Raw genomic sequence first — 22,660 nt, 5'->3', positions numbered from 1 at the left:
AATAAATTTTATACCGGCATCAGTGCCTTTATTTAAGTTAATATTTAATTGGTGACATGTTTATCTTCTATATACACATTACCTTGCATAGTATTTGTAGCTGTTGTGTGAATGTTGTGCTTATGTCTTATGGTATCTTTCTCTCGTCTCTTGATTTTCAAAAAGGTTAAGACCGGAGGCTGTAACCTGATGACAGTCTGAGAGTAGGGCTCTAGGGAACAGGGTGACATTTGGGACAAACACCAAGCAAATAAATATATTTCTGGACTTCACTCATACAATGACAAAACAATATTGCCACACTAGTTTGATTCAGTAAATACAATGGTGTTTAAAATGTTTATTCTCATACATGTTTGCAATGATACATTCACGACAGTAAACCGGTATGTATATATTCCTGCTCACACCAATCGACTTGCTTCACCTTTTCAAAAGAGCTGTTATGTTGAAGCAGCGTATTACAATTTCAGCATTGTCATGCGAGGCGCATACATTTATTTGTGACACAGCCTACACACAAAAATGTCATGTATAAATTCTGAGTTGTGAAGCCATGTATTTTGGTCTGTCCACTAAACCAACAAAATCTGCCGTGTTCCAAATTAAAGTGTTCATGTTACTTTTACTTTGCAGAGAAGGAAAACCTCACTGGAGAAGGCACTGGAATTTTAGTTAGGCCTGAAAAATATTTTTGGGGACATGAAGGGGACAGTAAAAGTAGGACTGGTGAAGAGTCATACAAGCACCCTGAAACATCTTAATACCGACATCTGGTACAAGACCACAGAACTACTGAGCATGGCACAAACATTTAAAATACAGACAGCCAAAATCATTGCAAGCTCAGGACCCAGAAACATTATCAGAAAGGCCAAAACATGTACTTTATTTGAACTTTTGATCAGACCTCTACTAAATCAGTAATTCAGTGTCACACCCCACTTCTGTTACTATGTCCCACCTGCACCCCCTAAAAACACATGTCCCAGTAGAGAAATGCTAGAACAATCAACAGTAAAACAGAAATATACCCCTACTCCTGTAATAACTTCAGGAAGCCTGCTAAAAACAACTTTTCTTTAGACATCTAAAATGATTTTACACAACATGGGAGATTAAAACAAAAGTTAGTGCATTTCATTCCACAACACCACTACCTGCTTGTAGCCATTAAATGGATGTAAAATATAAAAATCAGAACAGGCCCAGTGATTCCATAGTTAGCAGTGCAGTAACATGTTAGCACCCAGGCAATGCACTGAATTCTCACTTTAGCCAAGTCTCAAATCAGACATTGAATACTCAACTATTACATCAAACATTTTAGGGGGGGGGAAAAAATGCCACAAAAAAAAGTACATTAGTTACAATACATTTAAAAATGTCAAACTGCAGAACTCTCAAAACATTTAATCTAACTGTGCTCACTAATACAGCAGACCAGAAAGAGAAAAAATAAAATTGCAACAGTCATCTAACAAACAGACTAAAGACTAGCCTGCTAGGCGCAAAAATCAGTACAAGAACATTCAGACCACTTATGAAGTGGCTTCTCTCAAACAGGACTACATTCATCAAGCCATGACTGGCCAATGCCATTTCAGCAACATTTGATCGCCACTTCCCACACAGATTTGAGCAAGTTCCCAAAATTGTATTTTTGCTTGCTTGACTTTGGTCCAGATGTTCAATCCATTCACACACAAAATGATGAATTATGAGTTTGTAAGAGCATAGAGAGAACAGATATTAAGATTGATGCCCACCACATCTAGTCAACTCTAACATTTATATTTGAAGACATTACTCTAAAGCAGGGGTTCTTAAACTTTTTCAGCCTGGGACCCACCTTAGATCATGTTTTTCTGGGACCCACACTCATGAAAAGATGCACCCTTTTGGGGCCCCTAAGCATAAATTTGGTTAGGTGAGAATGATGCATCCCCCTCTTGACAGCAGAGAGAAATAATTTAGTTTTAAAGTTACATTTCCTAAATTATACACCTTTTGCCATGGGGCAGAGAGAGTTTTGCAAATGTATAAAACATATACTGCCATGGGATGGAGAGGAATCTGTGCAGTGTTAAAGCCAATTTCCTGCTAGACTAATTATGCATTGTGCAATGACTTATGCCATGTTAACATGAGATCTAAGTGAGAGTGATTAACAAAATCAGTGCCCTGCATGCCTGGTGGGTTTCGTCAGTGCGAATACAAGTTTAGATAGCCTGCTAGACTAATTTACCAATCTAAAAAGTATTTGCTGACATGGCTAAGAGTGACTGACAAGGGGAAAACTGCTTATGCCCAACCAAATGTCTAAATTGTACCTTTTGTAATCACTATTCTAACTCTAAACAGTACATTGAGACCACCTGAGTTCCTCAAATGTTTTACAAAATAAAATACAAATAAGTGACATGTGAACGACAAATGCTCTCAAGTTTCCTTTTAGCAATCAATGGACATGTACAGACCTCAAACATAATTGGATATTCATTCAAATATTCAAATCTAAGAGAAAATCAAAAACATGAAATGTATGAGGAAAAATAACCATCTAATCCTGACGCAATCAGCCTACCGAAAGCGCATACAGTGATCGACGTAATTAGCCCTCCACCCAAACGTCTCCAGAAAACTTGTTTTGGGACGGAGGCACCATTTCAATTTAACTTGAGAAAATACGTTCCTCAAACGCAAGGAACGTGTTTTCTCGACTCAAAATGTTAGCCAGCTAGCTACTATTTTGGAAAACAATGTTTGGCTAGTGTTGTTAACCCGTTTGCAATCCCCTTAGCGTTGCTTGGTAGCTACAGCCATCAATTGTGTTGTCATACTTTACGTATTCCACCGTTCGTAGAACGCATACTAGCATTTTAATATAGCGCGGGAAAAGGGCATACGGACACCAGACATTTTACACGTAGATGCATGACGCGTTCGGAAATCCATGATTAGGACTATGATCAGAATACTAAAACAGAATTAACTATTAAGTCTAGACACGGCCTTATGAGAATTGAGTGTTCACTTGCTTCAGAATTCAGGCCTATTTTTGCCATTTTAAATGAGCAAGTTGGAATACATCGAATTCCAGAGACCAGTTTCATGCTTGGGATACCATTGCACTAAAATCTGCCATTACTACTCTGAAATACCATCTAGCCTACTCTACATGATACAACCAACCAAAATGCCTGAAAGACTACCCGGGAGGCTGTTGCACAGATATGGTAATAGAACATGTTGAACTGAACAGATATCGGGGGTGGAAGGGTTTCTATTTGACTTCCAAGACATAAAATAAAAGTATATATCAATGCTGAACCTGCATTTGACCACATAGGTTGGGAAATACAATTGTAAAGATTAATACAATAGGTACAGCTTCTACACAAGCCACAATCTTTTTTTTTTTAACTGCTCTTCTTAAATGGCTATGTACAACACTGTAGAATCCATGAAAAGCCAGCCAGTTACATACGCCATTAGTGTCTAGGATGTGAGTGTCTCAATAACTGAATGCCTAAACTAAGGGAAGACTACTCCCTATGAGCCTTTACCCATGACATACACAGCCAAACATTTAACCATCTGTATGGAAGAAAGAGTAAATGTGAAGATCAAAATATAACAATTCAGTTACATCAGTCTGACTATACAAACACTTCCCCAAATTTGCACTGCTCAAGTATTCATGCACTATTGTAAAGTTTTCAATGTTGTACTTATGCAAGGGTGTACCAAAATCTTCCGTCAACCATGAAAAGAAATGCATTGATTTTAATTCACATTTCCCCACTGGTTAAAACTTTTTTTTAATTCCAGACTAAAAGCAGACATGTCGAAGACGGTTTCTTCACCTAAATGAATGTGCAGCTTGACTTGACAGGCTTCCCAACTTTCAGAACAACTCCTGAACCATGTGGCCATCTCTTGCTTCCAACCTTCATAAAAGCACATTTCCACACAGTTAATGACCAATACCCTACTAACCCCTCCCTCAATATAATTTTTTACAAGGAAGTAATATCAACTCAGTTGTCATATCGGTGGATATCCACATCTTTTGCTTTGTTGCATATAAACTAGATTTGCTTAACAGCTCAACTGTTGTTTCTTATTTTGCAACTACTGGTATTTTTGAGATACAAGGCTTTACTTACCATACATTTGTCCCCCCTCTCTCAAACCAAACTTTCACATAAAAATAAAATTCATCGATTTAGCGGAGGGTCCATTCTTCAAGCTAACCAAGGTGAGGCCACATGTCAGCATCTCACTGTTCTTTCAAACAAGTCCTTCAGTTTGTGTTTTGTGACACTCATGTTCACCCCCACTTAAAATGATTACCGCTTTCAGTGTTTTCCCAAACAAAGGTCAGTGTGTGTCCGACTGAGCTCCAGGAGGGTCTTCTAGATTAAGAACGCACATGTTCTTTCATCCAATAATATATATTCATATATTTCTGTCTTAACATATATAGACGTTTGTTTTCCTGTTAGTCTGTTGGTTGTGGTTTAAACTACTTCGGCGACCGGGGTGGAATGTTCTGTTCCTTCCCACTCCCTCTAGCCCAGCCGTGGGGGGAGATCCGTCGTCTCATAGAGGCACCACGCTGCTGATCCCGGTACTTTAGGCCCATCCCTCCGGATCGGGCAGGGCCGTTACCCGAACGGTATGTGCCCAGGGGGTCACGAAGGGGAAGGCCTTCTCCAGACCCCTCAGGTTTCTCTGGCCTATCGCCATTGCTGCTGCTGGAGGCGGCAGGCTCGTCGGCCTTGTTGACCCGAAGCTCCTGCAGGGGTTGGCTGGCAGAGGTGATGGGAGGGTTGGGGCAGGTGCTGGGGGCTGGGAGCTGGGTGGCTGGCCGCTTGCACATCTCAGCATAGCTCAGCTTCCTTGGCTCCTGGTTGGATGGTGAAATACAGACAGGAAAAAGAATAGGGGGAGGAGAAAAAGAAAAGGTAGAACAGCTTTTCGTTTAACTCTTTTTAACCAGATGTGTTAACTGACATATCCAATGCATTATCTATCCAGTGAAATCAGCCAGGTAGTGAGTGAAGTCTTACCGGTGCGGTAGTGGGGGCAGCGGGGACTGGTGTTGTCGTGGAGATGGACTGACTGCTGGTGGGGATAGGGGTGGGTTTGGTAGCAGCAGCGGGCTGTGATGGGGTTGGCAAAGAAGAGGGTGGTGTGGGGGTTCTAGCAGCCTCCCTTTGGACATGAGGCTCAGGCTTCTCTACCGGGTGAGCAACACTGCAGACAGAAGAAAATATTTCTATTAAGGTTTATTTCCAACATTTAAATATCTTAGAAATCCCTACAGCACATCTTTGTGACCGTAAACCAGAGGAAGACTATACCTTGGAACTGGGGGCTGCACAACTAGAGGGTTGGGGGGTTTGAGGGCTGGCATGACAGGACTGGGCGCGCTCCCAGTTCCCTCCTGGGTACCAACAGGAGGGGCCACAGACTCCTTATTCACCTCAGGCTGGAAATGAGATGGGACAGTTGATTTAGAGGAAAAAAATAACATGGCATTTGGTTGAGACCACAATGAGAGAGTGATTACATTTTAGTCATTTAGGTGACATGCTTATACAGAGCAACACCAAAGGAGCACATTAGGGTTCAAATCAAATTGTATGTCACATGCACTGAATAAAACAGGTGTAGACCTTAGTGAAATTCTTAGTTTACAAGCCCTTAACCAACAATTCAGTTAAGAAAACATTTTATTTAAAAAAAGAGCAGCAGTAAAATAACAGTAGCAAGGCTATATACAGGGGTACCAGTTGGTACAGAGTCAATGTGCCAGTTATATACAGGGGTACCAGTTGGTACAGAGTCACCGGTGAGTTGAGGTAATATGTACATGTAGCTAGAGTTAAAGCGACTATGCACAGATAACAGAGTACCATCAGCATAAGAGGGGGGGAGCAATGCAAATAGTCTGGGTAGCTATTTGATTAGATGTTCAGGATGGCTTGGGGGGGTAGAAGCCTTTTGGACCTAGACTTGGCTCTCTGGTACCGGATAAGTGCCTTGCTCAAGAGCATAGGCAGTTTCATCTAGTCGGCTCAAGATTAAAACCAGCAACCTTTCGTTACTGACCCAACGCTCTTAACCACTAGGCTACCTGCCAGATGTAAGAGTTGGGGTTAAGTGGCCTGACCAGGAAAAACAATTATAACCAGTTAGTAAGCCTATTTGTTTGTGTCAAGAAAAAAAAACTACGTGCAATAGCGTTAAGAGTTTCTCCTTACTTTGTCACTGGTCACCACCTTAACACCCCGCACCACGTCAGACATGCGTGTCTCCAGCACGGGCTCTTCTCCCTGCATGCTGACCGTACACCCAGGCAATGGAGGGAAGTTGGAGGTTGCCAAGTCAAACTTGGGCTGTGGAACCTTAACCTCGCTCAGAGGGATGGGCCTCTGTAAACCCACACACAAGAAACATGTTTTTAGCTTCAATCCAACTGCGCTTGGGGTCAGATAGGGTGTAGAATACAAGTGACAGAAGTGGAAATTATGAAAAACGTAACTGACCATGAGCCGCTCGTCCTCTCTCCTTCTGCGCATCCCCCGGTAGCTGCCTCTCCTACAAACATTATCACCAAGATGAGCATAAGAAGCCCAAGAGTAAAAGGCATGGTTGCAGTTCTGAGAAGGATTTGTATGGCCAAAAAATACATGTTTGAACCCTCAGATCTCATAATCTTAACGCTCATCGGGTCAAGTGTATAGACTAGTGACATTGGGTGGGATAGAAGAGAGTTTGAGCGAAAGAAAGAGAGGAGAGTGAAACCCAAAAGTCTTCATCCTACAACTTGGAAGCACCTCTATGCGCATTGATTTGTCATCATAGGGTCAAAGCCATCTGGTAAAGGCCAAATGTGATGATGGCATTTCATGTATGAGCAGGTTGTGGGTGTCCGTTTGTTGTCTGTGGAGACTGACCTGCTTCTGCCAGCAATTCCCAGGTCTCCATTAGACATCCCCTCTGAAGCCAGTGGGAGGGTGTCCCTGAGGCAGTAAGAGGTGAGAGCAGGGCCAGGTTCAGGGGTGCTAACCAAGGGAGCCCCAGTCATGCGGGGTGGCTGAGGGCTGGAGGGGCCAGACAGGCCATCCACCAGGGGGGGTACGGGGGTCACAGATGGAGGTAGGGTTTCATCACATGGCTGGGGCTGGCTCTTCACATGGTTCCTGAGGAAGGAAATCAGTCATAACTGGATCTCATTCTCACCAGGCATAACTGCTAGCCATCATTCAGTCTATAGATACAATAACTTGATCACAAAACAGCTAGAGCTGTTCCAGTAAGATTCATGCAGATATGGAGAGGATAAGGACATTAAGATGGTGAATATTGTAACTATGCTACTGTATAGAATAATAAGGGAAGGGTTTTTGTTTGCTAAGCACACGCTGATGGTAAATGAACTTTCTGCATCTTGTAGTCAAAGTGCAAACTTGAATTTAATCCCTGAGCTCTCGGTTTCATATACCGTCATTTGTGAATTACGCTAGCTTTCTCAAATATCAGTTGAGGGTTGCCACAGTTCAAGGACACTACACTGCAGCATTAAAATTGATAGTTTCAAGTTACATTATCTATCTTGCTAACGTGTATGTTTTAGAATGAGAATGGATGAAATGGAGGTGGGGGGGGGGCATCAACTGATAACGTGATTGAGAACTGTTTATACCTGAAGGCATTGATTACATTCTTTCTGGAATAGAGGGGGACACTGTGGGACAGGGGGAAGTAAAAGGCAACAAGTTATTCATAACAGCAGACTCCAAAAAACGACTAACAAATATAATTTGTCTTATTTTGTTACCGAACATAAAAATTATTCATATATGTACTAAATCACATTGTCTGCTCAATTACAACAACCACCCCAGTGCTAGTCAACCCGGCAGTTTTTTTATTTAAGCAGAACGTCAGAATGCATCTCATTTTGTAAGGCTGTGTCGGAATTCAAATGGTCCACTTTGTATGGCCAAACACCTGTTTGAACCCTCAGATCTCATAATCTTAACGCTCATCGGGTCAAGTGTGGAGACTAGTGACTTTGGGGCGCAAGAGAGAGTTGGTAAGAAAAGTAGGAGGGAGGGAGGAGAAAGAAACCCAAAAGCCTTCATCTCACAGCTTGAAGCACCTCTATGCGCATCAATGTGTCATCATTGGGTCAAAGCCATTTGATAAAGGATCAAGTTGAAGCCGATGGGGGTTCTTGCCCTGAGCGAAAACACCTACCGGTTGCTGTTGAAGGGCGATCGTCCGAGGCCCAGGGGACAAGTGCCAGTCTTGTAGTTCCCAGGGGCGCTGAAGCCATTCACAAAGCCACTGTTGGGGAACGGGGCCTGGATGAAAGAGAAGAAAAAAAATGCCACCCACGATCAGTGTAGCCAGTCAATGACAAAGGTTAATCACCTCAGTTACGACACAGCTCTTACAGGAACAGCTGATCCTGACAGTGCTACATTACTAAATGTCATGACCACTCGCACCCCAGATTGCAAGGTTAAGGGTGTGTGTTACAGCTGACACATGGTATATTCATACAAGTCTGAACAGGACAAGAGGCTTGTCTTCCAGCCTGAAACCACTCTATGCACTTTGACCTGTCATCACTGGGTCACATGTCTTTATTTTAAGAAAGGAGCCATTTGCTGAAAACTGGACTCAATTTGATCTCTTTGTTCAGAACCGAGTAGCCACAGGTAAACCAACACCATTGTTCCCATGATAAGCAATCGCCACACTCTCCATTACATGATCTGGATGGGCTGGTCAGCCTAGGAATGAACAGATCTTATAACCAAGTGTAATACAATATGAGTTAGTCACTTTACCCCTATGTACAAATTACCTCCGTACCCCCTGTATATAGCCTCGTTATTCTTATGTAATTCTATCGTGTTCATTTAAAAAAAAATCCATTAGGGAGTTAAGAAAATGTTTTCCTTTCTTGAAAAGCATTATTGGCTAAGAACTCATAAGCATTTCACTGTAATGTCTACTACATCTGTTGTATTCGGCACATGGGACAAATAAAATTAGATTTGAACAGGGAACCACATTCATCTGGGCCTTACCAGTGGGGTCTCGAAATAAGGGGCAGGCGATGGGTTCCAGGTGGGGGGCACCAGGGGGTAGAGAGGGTACTGCTGCTGGGGGCTGAACACCTGCTGCATGTAGTGGTGTGTAGAGGTGTACTGGGACTGAGACTGGCCCTGCTGGCTGTACACACTGGAGTCCAGTACGCTACAGTAGCCATTCTTTGCAAAGAATGTGTTGATGGCCTTGATACGAGCCTGGACAGAGGAAAAGAGAGCGAGACAGACAGGTGGGGCAGGGAGATGTGTGTGTGTGTGTGTGTGTGTGTGTGTGTGTGTGTGTGTGTGTGTGTGTAGGAATGCAAAGAGGGTGGGAATGAAGTACGAACACATGACATGTTAGCACACATTAATACTCAGTACAACATGCAGTCCATTGAATAAACAAATTCAAGATTAAAATATGCGTCACATGATTGTGTCCCCACTCTGCCATTTACAAAGAGAAGGAAATGGAGGCTATGCTCCTTGTTCCCCTCAGAACTCAATCTCAGTCATTAGGTCAGTCACACTGTGCTGACAGAGGGCGGAAGAGGTATAGAGGGGGGATGAAAAAAAAGTGAGAAAGGTCAGAGAGGAGACGAGAGATTTAGAGAGCCGAAGAGGAGTCCTCCACAGTCACAGTGCTCCTGGGTCCTTGCAAGCACAATGATCAACACTGCGGGCTTCGCTTTTGCCGGAGTTTAATGCATTAAGCTACTTGATCTAGCGCACCAAATCAAATTGAAGTTGTCGAAGGTCAATGAATGACTTTGAAATTCACATTGTCAGTCGCTCTTAAATTAAGTAGGATCAAAAATAACTACTGCTAAAGAGTGGTTGAATGAAATGTGGACAATGTCATATCTTCTTGAATGTGGGAGATGGAATTCAGACTAATATAACAGAGGGAGAGAGAAATTGATTGCAGCCTGGCTGGCCTCGCCTTCCTTATCGGATCCTTATGCAGGCAAACTCAAGGTGACCTTGCCGTCGTGTAGCCACAGCTCAGCCACAAGCTCCCGGCAATGAGACAGCAACCCCCTCTAAAACTCAGTGACTTGACCTCATAAAAGCTGACTGCAGAACAGTGAGGGAGGTACAGCACCGCATTCCCCCAACTCCTATCAGCTGATATCAGAGCTGTACAGTTGACTTATGTTACGCATTGCCTCCCCTTGACTAAATTAAATCTGATCAAAGAAAAGCACATCTTACGTGAGAAAATAAATGTAAAATGTACTAACCATGATGGGTTTTCCCTGAAATGTTTTCACTTCTTCCCTTAGATATCTGTGGGCCTGAGGAATGAGAAGCGAGAATAAATAAAAGTACATTTACATTTGAGTAATTTAGCAGACGCTCTTATCTAGAGCGACTTAACTAATGAGTGCATACATTCTCTCCCCACAAATCGCAAAAAAACTGTGTGAACATTGAATGAGGACTTGGAATTTGCAAGTCATTTTCACTGACTACGGATAGTTGTGAATAGGGCTGGGAATGGCCAGGGACATCACGATACCTGGGTGTCGATACACTATGTATCAATTCTATATGCACTGTGATTCTATATTGCGATGATGTTCCAATCATTTCTCACTATGGTCTGCTGCAGGGAGACAATCGAGAGCGTGAGAATTTTTTTTTGATCACTCATGGAAATAAAGTGCTGAAAACATGTTGGCACACTATTTCAAAACTAGAAGAACAAGCTATAGGATGAAAAACACCAGTGTTTCAGCACAGGTAGTGCTGACAGGTGTGATAGAAAATTACACATTTACCTGATTTTTTAAATATTAATAGTTAGCAATTAATACTTAACAAATTGGAGGATATTTCTGTCCTGTTAGTCTGTTTTTAAGGTCTCCACTCTAGTTCCCTGCAGCTAATCTAGATGTATGGTCACTAGAGATGGCTTGAGCTGACAAATGAGTTGAAGACTGCATTGCATAGAAAAGATGTGGTGGGTGTAACCGAGAGATAGCCAGGAGGAGTTTAGAGCAATTCCTCATGGTCTCTAAATCGCTCTTGCATCTGGGAAACTAAGCCAGGGTGGGGTTAAGAAAACAACCCACGTGCAGATAACAGAATGAGTGGCTTATAATGCTCCCTGGTCTGCATGGGGGGTGGGGGGTGAACCAACCATGACATTGATATGTCAAGATATAAATTCAGCAAAAAAAACATCCTCTCACTGTCAACTGCGTTTACTTTCAGCAAACTTAACATTTGTAAATATTTTTATGAACACAAGATTCAGACATGTGACTAAAAGAAATTGAATAATGTGTCCCTGAACAAGGGGGGGGGGGGGGGGGTCAATAGTAACAGTCAGTAAGTACTGCAGTGCATCTCCTCATGGACTGCACCAGATTTGCCCGTTCTTTGCTGTGAGATGTTACCCCCACACTTCCACCAAGGCACCTGCAAGTTGCCGGACATTTCTGGGGGGGGGGGTGACACACCGCCCCAGACCATGACAGACCCTCCACCTCCAAAAATCGATCCCACTCCAGAGCACAGGCCTCAGTGTAACGTTCATTCCTTTGACGATAAATGCAAATCCGACCATCACCCCTGGTGAGACAAAACCGCGACTCGTCAGTGAAGAGAACTTTTTGCCAGTCCTGTCTGGTCCAGCGACGGTGGGTTTATGCCCATAGGCGACGTTGTTGCCGGTGATGTCTGGTGAGTACCTGCCTAACAGGCCTACAAACCTCCAGTCCAGCGTCTCAGCCGATTGCGGACAGTCTGCGCACTGATGGAGGTATTGTGCGTTCCTGGTGATACTCGGGCAGTTGTTGCCATCCTCTACCTGTTCCGCAGGTGTGTTCGGATGTACCGATCCTGTGCAGGCGTTGTTACACATGGTCTGCCACTGCGAAGACAATCAGCCGTCTGTCCTGTAGCGCCGTCTTAGGCATCTCACAGTACGGACATTGCAATTTATTGCCCTGGCCACATCTGCAGTCCTCATGCCTCCTTGCAGCATGCCTAAGGCACATTCACGCAGATGAGCAGGGACCCTGGGCATCTTTCTTTTGGTGTTTTTCAGAGTCAGTAGAAAGGCCTCTTTAGTGTCCCAAGGTTTCATAACTGTGACCTTAATTGCCTACCGTCTGTAAGCTGTTAGTGTCTTAACGACCGTTCTACAGGTGCATGTTCATTAATTGTTTATGGTTCATTGAACAGAACAAGCATGGGAAACAGTGTTTAAACCCTTTACAATGAAGAGCTGTGAAGTTAGATTTTTACAAATTATCTTTGAAAGACAGGGTCTTGAAAAAGGGGACGTTTCTTTTATTGCTGATCGATAGATATATCTAGATAAGTACTCTGCATTTGTGTAAAGGTTAGGGGGGGCAGCCTCATTATTGCAGTAATTAACTTATATTAAATACAGATAATTGTTTGAAGATATTAGCAAATCTCTCTCAGTACTGAATTCATGACACTAGCACTAGCTAACACTACCTAGCAACAACGATACTGGGGTCAAAGTATTGATATGATCCACAATACTATTGGGATGTGTAACTATCGATTTTCCCCCATCACTAGTTAAGAATGTGAAACTACCTGCTGTGCATCAGTGTCCGACCGGAACGTGATGTACCAGTTGTTATTGGCCGCAAATTCAACACTAAGCACTTCAGGGCAGTTTTCATTCTTAAAGAGGGTCTCCACTTCCTGAAGGAAAAGGAAATAGAGGGAAGATGAGGGTTTACAGTTCAACAAAATAACAATATTTGTCACATGTAACGAGCTAAGGTAAATTGTAAAAACATGAATTCTCCCATTTGGTTACCTCAACCGGTGTGGTCTCGGGCACCTCCCTCAGAATGATGATGCAGCGCTTGTGGTTGGGCCGAACCTTTTTCCCACTCTCATCAACTTGCACCATGGGCGAGGCTGAAACCACACACATCAACCAAGGGGTCTCATTAACGCAGGATTTAGCATTTTTGTCTAGCCGGAAAGGAAAAAGTCAAAACGCAGAAAAATAAAATAGTTAGGGTTCACGCCAAATCATGAATGTAAAGGGACTAATTTCACACTTCATACAGTTGCAACAGAGTTGCACTTCTCCACCTGGATGAAATATCTTTGCTCTCATGCATCAGTTTTTATTTATTTTTTTGCAAAAAAGAAGCTTTTCATTCTAAGACAATTTGGCAGCAGACTTCTGAAAGCTAATGCGACCCCTGAACAACGTGTCAGAAATATCACCCACTAGGATTTACTAGAGCCTTTTCCAATAATGACACTGAGGACTATTTTCTCACCTTTGAGTGAGTTTGCTCCCAAAGCCAGGTTCATGGCATACCTACCCAAAGTGCTTGAAAATCCATCATTTAAGGTTAACTTTCAACTAGATCAAGAAGTTCCAAATGCAATTTCCTCACCTACCTGCATTTTTCCTATTTTGTTGCCTTGTAAATCAAATTACACAACATGCCTACCACTTTGAAGATGCAAAATATGTTTATTTAACAAGGGGGTGAAGGGAAAACGTGAGGGTGCATAACTATTCTCCCCCCCAAAGTCAATACTTTGTAGAGCCACCTTTTGCAGCAATTACAGCTGCAAGTATCTTGGGGTATGTCTCTATAAGCTTGGCACATCTAGCCACTGGAATTGTTGCCCATTCAAGGCAGAAATGCTCCAGCTCCTTTAAGTTGGATGGGTTCTACTGGTGTACAGCAACCATTAAGTCATACCACAGATTCTCAATTGGATTGAGGTCTGGGCTTTCACTAGGCCATTCCAAGACATTTAAATATTGCCCCTTAAACCACTCAATTGTTGCTTTAGCAGTATGCTTAGGGTCATTGTCCTGCAGGAAGGTTTACCTCCGGCCCAATCTCAAATCTCTGGAAGACAGAAACAGGTTTCCCCTCAAGAGTTTCCCTGTATTTAGCACCATCCATCATTCCTTCAATTCTGACCAGTTTCCCAGTGCCAATGAAAAACATTGGTATTCTCGGGGGGGGGGGTGTTGCGTTTGCGTTTGCCCTAGTTTTCCTTGATGGCCAAAAAAACTCAGTTTTAGTCTCATCTGACCAGAGTACCTTCTTCCATATGTTTGGAGAGTCTCCCACATGCCTTTTGGCAAACACCAAACATGTTTGCTTATTTTTCTCTTTAAGCAATGGCGTTTTTCTGTCCACTCTTCCGTAAAGCCCAGTTCTGTGGAGTGTACGGCTAAAAGTGGTCCTATGGACAGATACTCCAATCTCCGCTGTGGAGTTTTGCAGCTCCTTCAGGATTATCTTTTGTCTCTTTGTTGCCCCTCTGATTTAATGGTGCTCCGTGGGATGGTAAAAGTTGCAGATATTTTTTTATAACCCAACCCTGATCTGTACTTCTCCACAACTTTGTCCCTGACCTGTTTAGAGAGCTCCTTGGTCTTCATGGTACCACTTGCTTGGTGGTGCCCCTTGCTTTGTGGTGTTGCAGACTCTGGGGGCTTTTCAGAACAGGTGTGTATATATATATATATACACTGAGTTTGTGACACTTATATAAAGTCCACCTGTGTGCAATCTAACTAATGTGACTTCTGAAGGTAATTGGTTGCACCAGATCTTATTTAGGGGCTTCATTGCAAAGTAGGTGAATACATATGCACATACCACTAACGTTATTTTTAAACAAGTAATTAAAAAATTACTTTCCCAATTTGGACTATTTTGTATATGTCCGTTACATGAAAGCAAAATAAAAAGCTATTTAAATTACAAATTGTAATGTAACAAAATAGGAAAAACACCAAGCGGGATGAATACTTTTGCAAGGCACTATACTACCTTGTTTTATGTTTGACTACCACAATTGGCATTATTATTCCTCTATACTATTATAAATGCATCTCCTGGTGGCGTTACAGCCATCGCATTGTTACTTCCACCACTAATCTCGTTCCCAGCCGTGTATCAACAACATCTGGTAAGAGCCTTTACAACTTGTATGCTAAGTGTTCTTATGCAGAATTTTTAGCCAGCCATCTGAGCTGGTTTCAGACCATTCTTGTAGCAGGCTACAGCTATAAGCCTATCCAGACAGGCTATTTCCTCAGTTCTCCCCACTCCCACAGGGTTAAAGACATGGGTTTGTACCTCGTAGCACCTCCAGAATCAGGTCCATGTCAGTGGTGAGGACCTTGACGCCCTCCATGCTGGCGATGGTCCAGATGGGGACAAACTGGTCACTGTCCATCTGGGACATCAGGTACAAGTCCTTGGACAGATTCTCTCTGAATAGACAGTAACACAGCATGAGAAACCAACACGCCATGTCTGTTACGCGAAGATATGAAAATCACACACTCATATGTCCATGTTTCTTTTCCTTGTTCCCCTCAGATCTCATAATCTCACAGTCATTAGGTCAGTCACACTGTGCTGGCGGAGCTAGGGGGAAAGAGGTGTAGAAGGAGTAGGAAAGTTGGAGTGAATAGATTGAGAGATATGAAGAGGATAGCCCTCCAGTCAAAGCGCTCCTGGGTCCTTCCAAGCACAATGCTGATCACCGGGGGTACAAATCCAAGGTCTACTCAATACACTACAACACCATGTAGAATTTCTTAGTTCAATGATAGACATTTCAATTCTGACTGTATTTAAGTTATAACAACCATCTGAAATAGGCTCTCAAAAGCAGTTACATACTCACCTGGAGAAGCAGAACTCCAGCTGTTTCTTCAGACACTCTCTGATGCTCACCTCTAAGAGCAGCTGCTTTTCCTCCACTGCACAAACAATTTCAGATCAAAATTCATGTTTGACTCTAGGCTGCAATGCTACAAGTACCAGCCCTTGTGCATAGGAAAAGTTGGCCAAAGCCTTACATCTCGGATCGTTACTATTGGTAATCATTATGAAATTAATTGATGTAACACTCAATGACAATACAAAACGTAATGTATCCAATTCCCTTCAATGCCAGATCAGAGCATGGCATCTCAAAAGCATCTGACCCAGAGGGAGCTGACCAAAGGACTGCTACTGACCTGCTGAACCAGTCACAGGGTCATAGAGAGGGTATCCCAGCTCAGGGGGGTCCATGCCGTTCACTATCCCCTCTGTGGGTGAAGGGGCACTGCTGTCCAAGGAGGGGTCCGAGTATCCCATGCCATACCCCTTAGCCACAGTAGGAGGGACCTCTGAGTAACCTGGGAGGAAGAGGGGAGAGTCATGTGGTCATTAAGAGTCTGAATGGAGAAAGACTGTCAAGGTTGAACCAGGGAGGCTATGTAATCCAGTCTCATAACAGAGCTTGGTTTTCAGTGCCTCCACAGAGCAGGGTTAGAATGATCTCAGGCCTTGATTAAAAGTCCTTCCAAAAAGGGCCATTGTACCCTCTGAACTCTGCAAATCAAAAGCCTAAAACCACGTGCTTAACACGACCTGTACAGAATTTGAGAGAAATCTGTTCAAGCTATTGCTCGTCTGGTGACAGATCTATGAAGGCCTGTGTATGCATGTAGTGGTGAAATAAAAACTCCAGGGTGCATTTAAATTGGCCCACACCCTCAGTGACATCAGCAGAGTTAGGGGTCATCTGGAGCAAGTAGGGGCCCTCTATGCCCTCATCTGGGACTTGGCTCTGGGGCGCAGAGATCTCCTGCCAGACTTTGGCATTGGGGTTCAGACCTGCTCCCTTTGTGGTTACCTGTGTGATGAAAAGCACAAACTCCTTAAGGCTGCTGTAGGTGTCAAAACATCCATTTACAGCACATACATTCAGATTCCAAAGTTGCATCATTTTCAAGACAGCCAATGATGTCTGTCAAACACATATACCATCAACAAACATAAATCAACCGTAGGCTATGCAAGTCCATTTGGAGTGATGCGTTATGAATACGTAATTTTCAAATGTTCAATGTTCCACATAAAAACACATTCCAAGGTTTATAGGTAATCATTTTACTATCAGAAATGGGGAATGAATTGAGGAGAAAAAAAATGGGGGGAAAATGAAATAAATTGCCCAGCTAATGAATGGACTAAATTTAGAGGCATTATATGTCCTGCCAGGCAGGAGGACTACACAAGTTCTTGTCTTTTAAGATTATGAAATCAATTGCGACATGTAGCCTACTAGCTACAACTCCATTTCTTAACAAGTTTGATACTTTGCACACTCACCAATGATCTAAAGCATAACGGTATTCCCCAATTGCAACTATTGATTAACGGTAGTGTGTATTGACAGGAATGCCATGCCGGCTTCCTATAGCGCCATAAAATGTAGTTCCAGACAAACTTTAGACTAGACCCCTATACAGACCAAACATTTCCTCCCAATGTTGTACTGACTCGCTAGCTAACTGATTTAATTAATGTAGCCAGCTAATCTAAGATGGTCCTCACTTAAATAGAAAAAAAACGTACAATGGGTGGAACTCGACAACATAGTTCAATACACATTAGGACGAATACCAAAACTGCAAACTGTGAGCGCATGTTACAGTGAAGGAGCTTTCATGAGTACTCAATGGATTTTTCTTTGGTTATGGTACTGTTAGACTCCGACCTCTCCACAAGTACTGACACACTTTGTCAGAGACTGAAGAGCGAGGGAGACCCCCAACTCGCAGTTTTTTCCCCCCCGGTTCAATAAACTAAGCAGATCAGACCCAGCTGCTATCGCATTGGTGTCTAGGCGAGTCACTCCCTTAAACCGACCACCCCACCGATGGTAAACTGCGTGAGTGAACTCATTTAGCCACCATCTTTGACTTTGTGCATCACCTCTCGTTCACACATTCGTCTCCACCAAAGATAGTCTCGCAATTGGTTGAAGCGTCGCTTAAATCAAAACCCTCGTTCAACTCTTCCGCTACCTACCCTCTGCCGATAGAACAACGAATGAACACATGTTGACAGGCATACATGCCGTTCCAGCAACATGCTGGAGGTTGACCGATTATGATTTTTCAACGCCGATACCGATTACTGGAGGGCCAAAAAAAATCTAATCTGCCAATTTTTTTTTATACATAAGGACAATAACAATACTGAATGAACAGTTATTTTAACTTAATACATCAATAAAATCTATTTAGTCTCAAATAATGAAACATGCTCAATTTGGTTTAAAGAACGCAAAAACAGTGATGGAGAAGAAAGTAAAAGTGCAATATGTGCCATGTAAAAAAGCTGAAGTTTAAGTTCCTTGCTCAGAACATATGAAAGCTGGTGGTTCAATATTCCCAGTTCTTCAATATTCCCAGTTAAGAAGTTAGGTTGTAGTTATAGGAAATATGACGCGTCGACTATTCCTCTCTATAACATTAATATTAGCCTACTTCGCCAAATGGGGGAGGATTTGAGATTCGATGATTAATTAAACAGGCACTGCATTGATTATATGCAACGCAGGACAAGCTAGTTAACCTAGTAATATCAACCATGTGTAGTTAATCACAAGTTATGTGAAGATTGATTGTTTTTTTTAATTAGATGAGTTTAATACTAGCTAGCAACTTACCTTGGCTCCTTGCTGCAATCGTTATGAAAAATTGAAAAATCGGCCATAATTAAATCGGTCGACCTCTAGTATACGCTGCAGATTTGAATTCCAAAGAACATAAAATAGCAATCACTGTTGAGCAACCAGGAACATAAGTACTTATTTTACAGCATTGACGGCTATCTAGTCTCAGAGCGAAAACGTATTTTATGATACTAAGATCCATGCAACTCCATTTAGTATGAAACAGTGAGGGAAAAAAGTATTTGACCCCCTGCTGATTTTGTACGTTTTCCCACTGACAAAGAAATTATTTGTCCATAATTTTAATGGTAGGTTTATTTTAACAGTGAGAGACAGAATAACAAAAAAAATCCAGAAAAACGCATGTCAAAAATGTTAAATTGGTTGGAGTTGCAAATTAGCTAAAATGCTGAAGTTGTCCATAACACTCGATCAAATTATCAAAATGTATTTATAAAGCCCTTTTGAAAATCAGCCGATGTCACAAAGTGCTATACAGAAACCCAGACACCAAACAGCAAGCAATGCAGATGTAGAAGCACAGTGGCTAGGAAAGCAACCCTGGGGTTGCTAGACGTTAGCGTTATTCGCCCACCTAGCTTTAGTTTTTTCCTTAAGTAACCTATCGTCTTATCGAACGTAATATATAATACTAAACGGGTCAAATAATGTAACATACTAAATTAAGTGTAACAGATTTTAGTAACAATGTTTTGCTCTGAGACCAGGCTACAGAGGTGGTCAGGAAAGCAAAAATGCCACATAAATAGCATCAGTTATGTCAGAGGGCATCAAAACATGATTGAGTGAAAGGGTTGAACCAATGATTTATACGCCATTGGGTTAAACAGAATCCTGGTCTGAGAAAGTAGGCCAACGTCTGACTGTGAGCCACAATTCTTAGCCTGCGGAGAGCCAACACAAGTCTTCAGGTCTTAGACAAGGTTACTCAACACAGGAATGAGGTTCACTGAACAACCTCAATCACCACACTCGCATATGACCCTCTCGCAGAGTCGCAGTACCAATGAGACAAACTGTTTTTTTTTTTACCTGGGTCTCCTGCATGTCACAAGACTTTCAGCTCAGGGAGCCAACAACTCTTTTAGGTCTCAGGCAAAGTTAATCATCACGAGTGAGGTTCACCAAATCACTTCAATTTTAATATAAGAAAACAAATAGTTCCAACTGAAATTCTACTTCCACTGTGAATTTAAACCGCGGGGGCTGCCTTAATCAAAATCAACGTAATCGGCGCCTGTTGAACCCCTTTGTTTTGGGTTGGTGATACCTTACACAAGTACTGAAATTGTTCTCACTCCTGGTCCATGACATTGTCAAACATACATATTATTATTTGATTTTTTTTACGGAGAAGTGAAATATCCCAGTGCCATAGTGAAAAAACTTCAACCTACTGGGTTTTTTGGAGTAAGTATGATTACTTGGACTAAGTTATTTAACAGCCCAGAGGCCTACTGTCAGGAAGAACTGTCTAGCCTTAGGATGTGGACGATTAGCCTAGGGCCTAACTACTGAATGCATGACTATCAATCTACCTCAATGAGGTTCGGTGAATAGATGTGAAATGCAAAACAGTATAGGCAATAAAGCTTTACAGGGTAGAAGAACATCTCAGCCTATATACACATTTACTGTAATTTACATTATTTTCTACGTATGAGCACGTTCCTTTTAAGGTTTCTTCCTCCCCAACATTCCCAGATCTTCTTCTGGCCACTTTCTAGTAGGTTTAGGCCTAGTAGGTTTTGTAAACTAAACATTACACCAATCAAGAATCAGTTTCACCCCCCCACCCCATGGGTGAGGGTATCGTTGGACCTTCAACCACCACCGAAAATGTACATTAGCTAGAGTAACAAGATACTACCGTCATGAAACGATTATGCAAATTCGAAGAAACCAACCAGTTGCATGTCTAACTAACGTTACTGTTTGCATGAAACATGTTGTAAATTAACGTAAGCCAACAGTCGCAAGCTAACGTTACCAAACTCAATTAGTTGTACCATCGTCTTTGGCTGTACCTACTGTCAAGTTTGAAGACCTTGCCTACTGCATCCAAACACCACCAACGAGCTAGCATGAATTAGCTAACGTTTGCTAGCCATGTTAGCTAGCAACAATCAACTAAGCAAGCTACTGTACCTAGCTAAATTAACGTTAGATGGGTTGAACCAAAGACGTTACACTCGGTCTTTGGTTACACAACGACGTTACAGTAGCGTTTAATTGGATGAAATGTAGGTACATGGAACGACTAAGCTAAGGCTAACGATACCGCCAGGTGTTTGCTAGTTCGACTAACGTTAGCTACAAAACTAGGTACAAGTAACGCGGCTAAGCGAGTTACATCATTGGATCTAACACGTTAGTTAAAGTTGAACTAGTCGACCTACTAGGCTTACTAACGTGTCGACAAAAAAAAACAGTTAGCTAACGTTAGTTACCGTAAAGTGTACTTAGAGGTTACACGCCAGAGTGGCAACTAAGAAACACGCGGCAGAACCTGCCAATGCAAGTGTCAGTCAACCGCAGACTGTTTAATGGAATTGCAGTAATGTTAGCGCAACATGCTTAGCTTCAAGTTAATGTCACGACAAGTACAGTGAAATGTCTTTCTTGCAAGCTCTAAAAATCAACAATGCCGTAATCAATGAGGAACTTGGAATATTTTTTTGGGGGGGGACAAGTTAGCACAAGGCCCAAACTTACCATTCCGCCTTGATCTTTCGATATTATCTCCCCTTGCACACGTTCGTCCGATCCCGACTTGACCTCCTTCTGCTGTAGCGCCAGACACTGTTCCGAACTCATCCGGACCGCTCCTGACAATCCCACCCCACCCCCCAAGTGAAAGCTATCACTCGCAGCTCAACTTGCGATGTTTTGTAGCGGATTGCAATCAATGGAGCAAATGGCACAATAAAAAGGAAATAGAATAATCAATCGTCTAGTATTTATCGGTTACAAACCAAATCGTTCTCATGGTGGCATAACGTTACACCTTTCGAAGTTTAGCTAAGCGCCACTGACAATTCTCCGCGTGTTGAGCCAACATACAACTTGACCTTGTCTCTAGTGGGTCTCATGCTGCTTTCATAACCAAGTGGGATGGTGGTAATGACCAGTTGTAAAGTCGTAAATACGAGTTAGATGCATTCATGTGTTTTGACTCATTGAAACGTTGATTGACTAATGGCAAACAAACTGTGTCAATCATAAACCATAAGTACAGCTATCATGCTTGTAAACTAATTATAGTCACAGAGTCAATAAACCCAGAGGTGCAACATAACAAGACTTCTGGGAACTTTTGCGAAACAGACCAAGCAGAAACAGGCTCAGATTTGAGAGAAGGGACAAATTCTTCCTTAGTTGTTCATTTTTGTCAAATCTAAAGGCACAACCTAGATTCGAGCCACTGTCTTTTAAGTAGTTGAACATGTTATTATTCCAACCTCGTGCAAGTGACAAACTGACGCATTTGAATTTTCATCAAAAACAACTTGAAAAAAAAAAGTGCTTTTGATTTGACAGCTTGCGCAGTTTGGCGCGAGACGACCTTTATATCTGATAAAGTGTTTCTGTGTAACCGATGTGAAATGGCTAGCTAGTTAGCGGTGGTGCGCGCTAATAGCGTTTCAGACCTTGAAGTAGTGGTTCCCCATGCTCTGCAAGATCCGCGGGTTTTGTGGAGCGATGGGTAACGATGCTTCGTGGGTGTCAGTTGTCTATGTGTGCAGATGGTCACTGGTTCGAGCCCGGAAAGGGGCGAGGGAATGAACTGAAGTTAAACTGTTACATCTGCACATGAGTTTAGCTAGCCAACTTCACCATGACATCGCCTACAAGCTTGATCTGGGATTTCTATTGGAGAAGCAGTCTCTGTCTAACTTCATACTGTAGTGTCTTTGTTATAGTGTTCAAACTCCATATGAATAGATTGTTTTTTATAAATAATGTTTTGTTACATTTAACTGCCGAAATTTCTGTTAGAGTTCAGCATG

General features: G+C 42.4%; 1 protein-coding gene across 4 annotated transcripts; it reads right to left on the bottom strand.

Annotated features, from left to right (window-relative positions):
* Positions 1 to 325: 325 nt before the first annotated feature.
* On the bottom strand, positions 326 to 21,779 carry LOC109895331 (la-related protein 4). Of its 4 annotated transcripts, XR_004209700.1 has the most exons (18): positions 21,366 to 21,778; positions 16,658 to 16,799; positions 16,138 to 16,299; positions 15,801 to 15,876; positions 15,245 to 15,381; positions 12,934 to 13,037; positions 12,705 to 12,815; positions 10,367 to 10,420; positions 9,120 to 9,338; positions 8,278 to 8,384; positions 7,721 to 7,762; positions 6,972 to 7,217; positions 6,561 to 6,612; positions 6,276 to 6,446; positions 5,373 to 5,500; positions 5,079 to 5,265; positions 4,173 to 4,915; positions 326 to 3,953 (listed from the first exon to the last, which is right to left on the bottom strand). XR_004209700.1 is itself a non-coding variant. In XM_020488950.2 (17 exons), the coding sequence occupies exons 1-17, from the start codon at positions 21,465 to 21,467 to the stop codon at positions 4,532 to 4,534; spliced, it is 2,424 nt and encodes an 807-aa protein (XP_020344539.1). In that variant the 5' UTR covers positions 21,468 to 21,778; the 3' UTR covers positions 326 to 4,531. The 4 variants fall into 4 exon arrangements, 3 of the variants coding, with proteins under 3 accessions (XP_020344539.1, XP_020344558.1, XP_020344548.1); XM_020488950.2 differs by having other exon boundaries at positions 326 to 4,915; XM_020488969.2 differs by lacking the exon at positions 21,366 to 21,778 and adding an exon at positions 20,682 to 21,098 and having other exon boundaries at positions 326 to 4,915.
* Between the last annotated feature and the right edge of the window lie 881 nt (positions 21,780 to 22,660).

This window comes from Oncorhynchus kisutch, linkage group LG1, assembly GCF_002021735.2.
Source record: "Oncorhynchus kisutch isolate 150728-3 linkage group LG1, Okis_V2, whole genome shotgun sequence".
Taxonomy (NCBI): domain Eukaryota; kingdom Metazoa; phylum Chordata; class Actinopteri; order Salmoniformes; family Salmonidae; genus Oncorhynchus; species Oncorhynchus kisutch.
The sequence above is the reverse complement of the archived record's forward strand: the minus strand, read 5'-3'. Positions and strand labels throughout refer to the sequence as shown.

Coding starts and splice junctions, on each gene's coding strand:
- LOC109895331 (XM_020488950.2), bottom strand. CDS start 21,467: ATGAGTTCGGAACAGTGTCTGGCGCTACAGCAGAAGGAGGTCAAGTCG. Junction 15,382..15,800: donor CTGGAGTTCTGCTTCTCCAG/GTGAGTATGTAA, acceptor CTGTCTATTCAG/AGAGAATCTGTCCAAGGACT. Junction 7,763..8,277: donor TCGCCCTTCAACAGCAACCG/GTAGGTGTTTTC, acceptor CCTGTCCCACAG/TGTCCCCCTCTATTCCAGAA.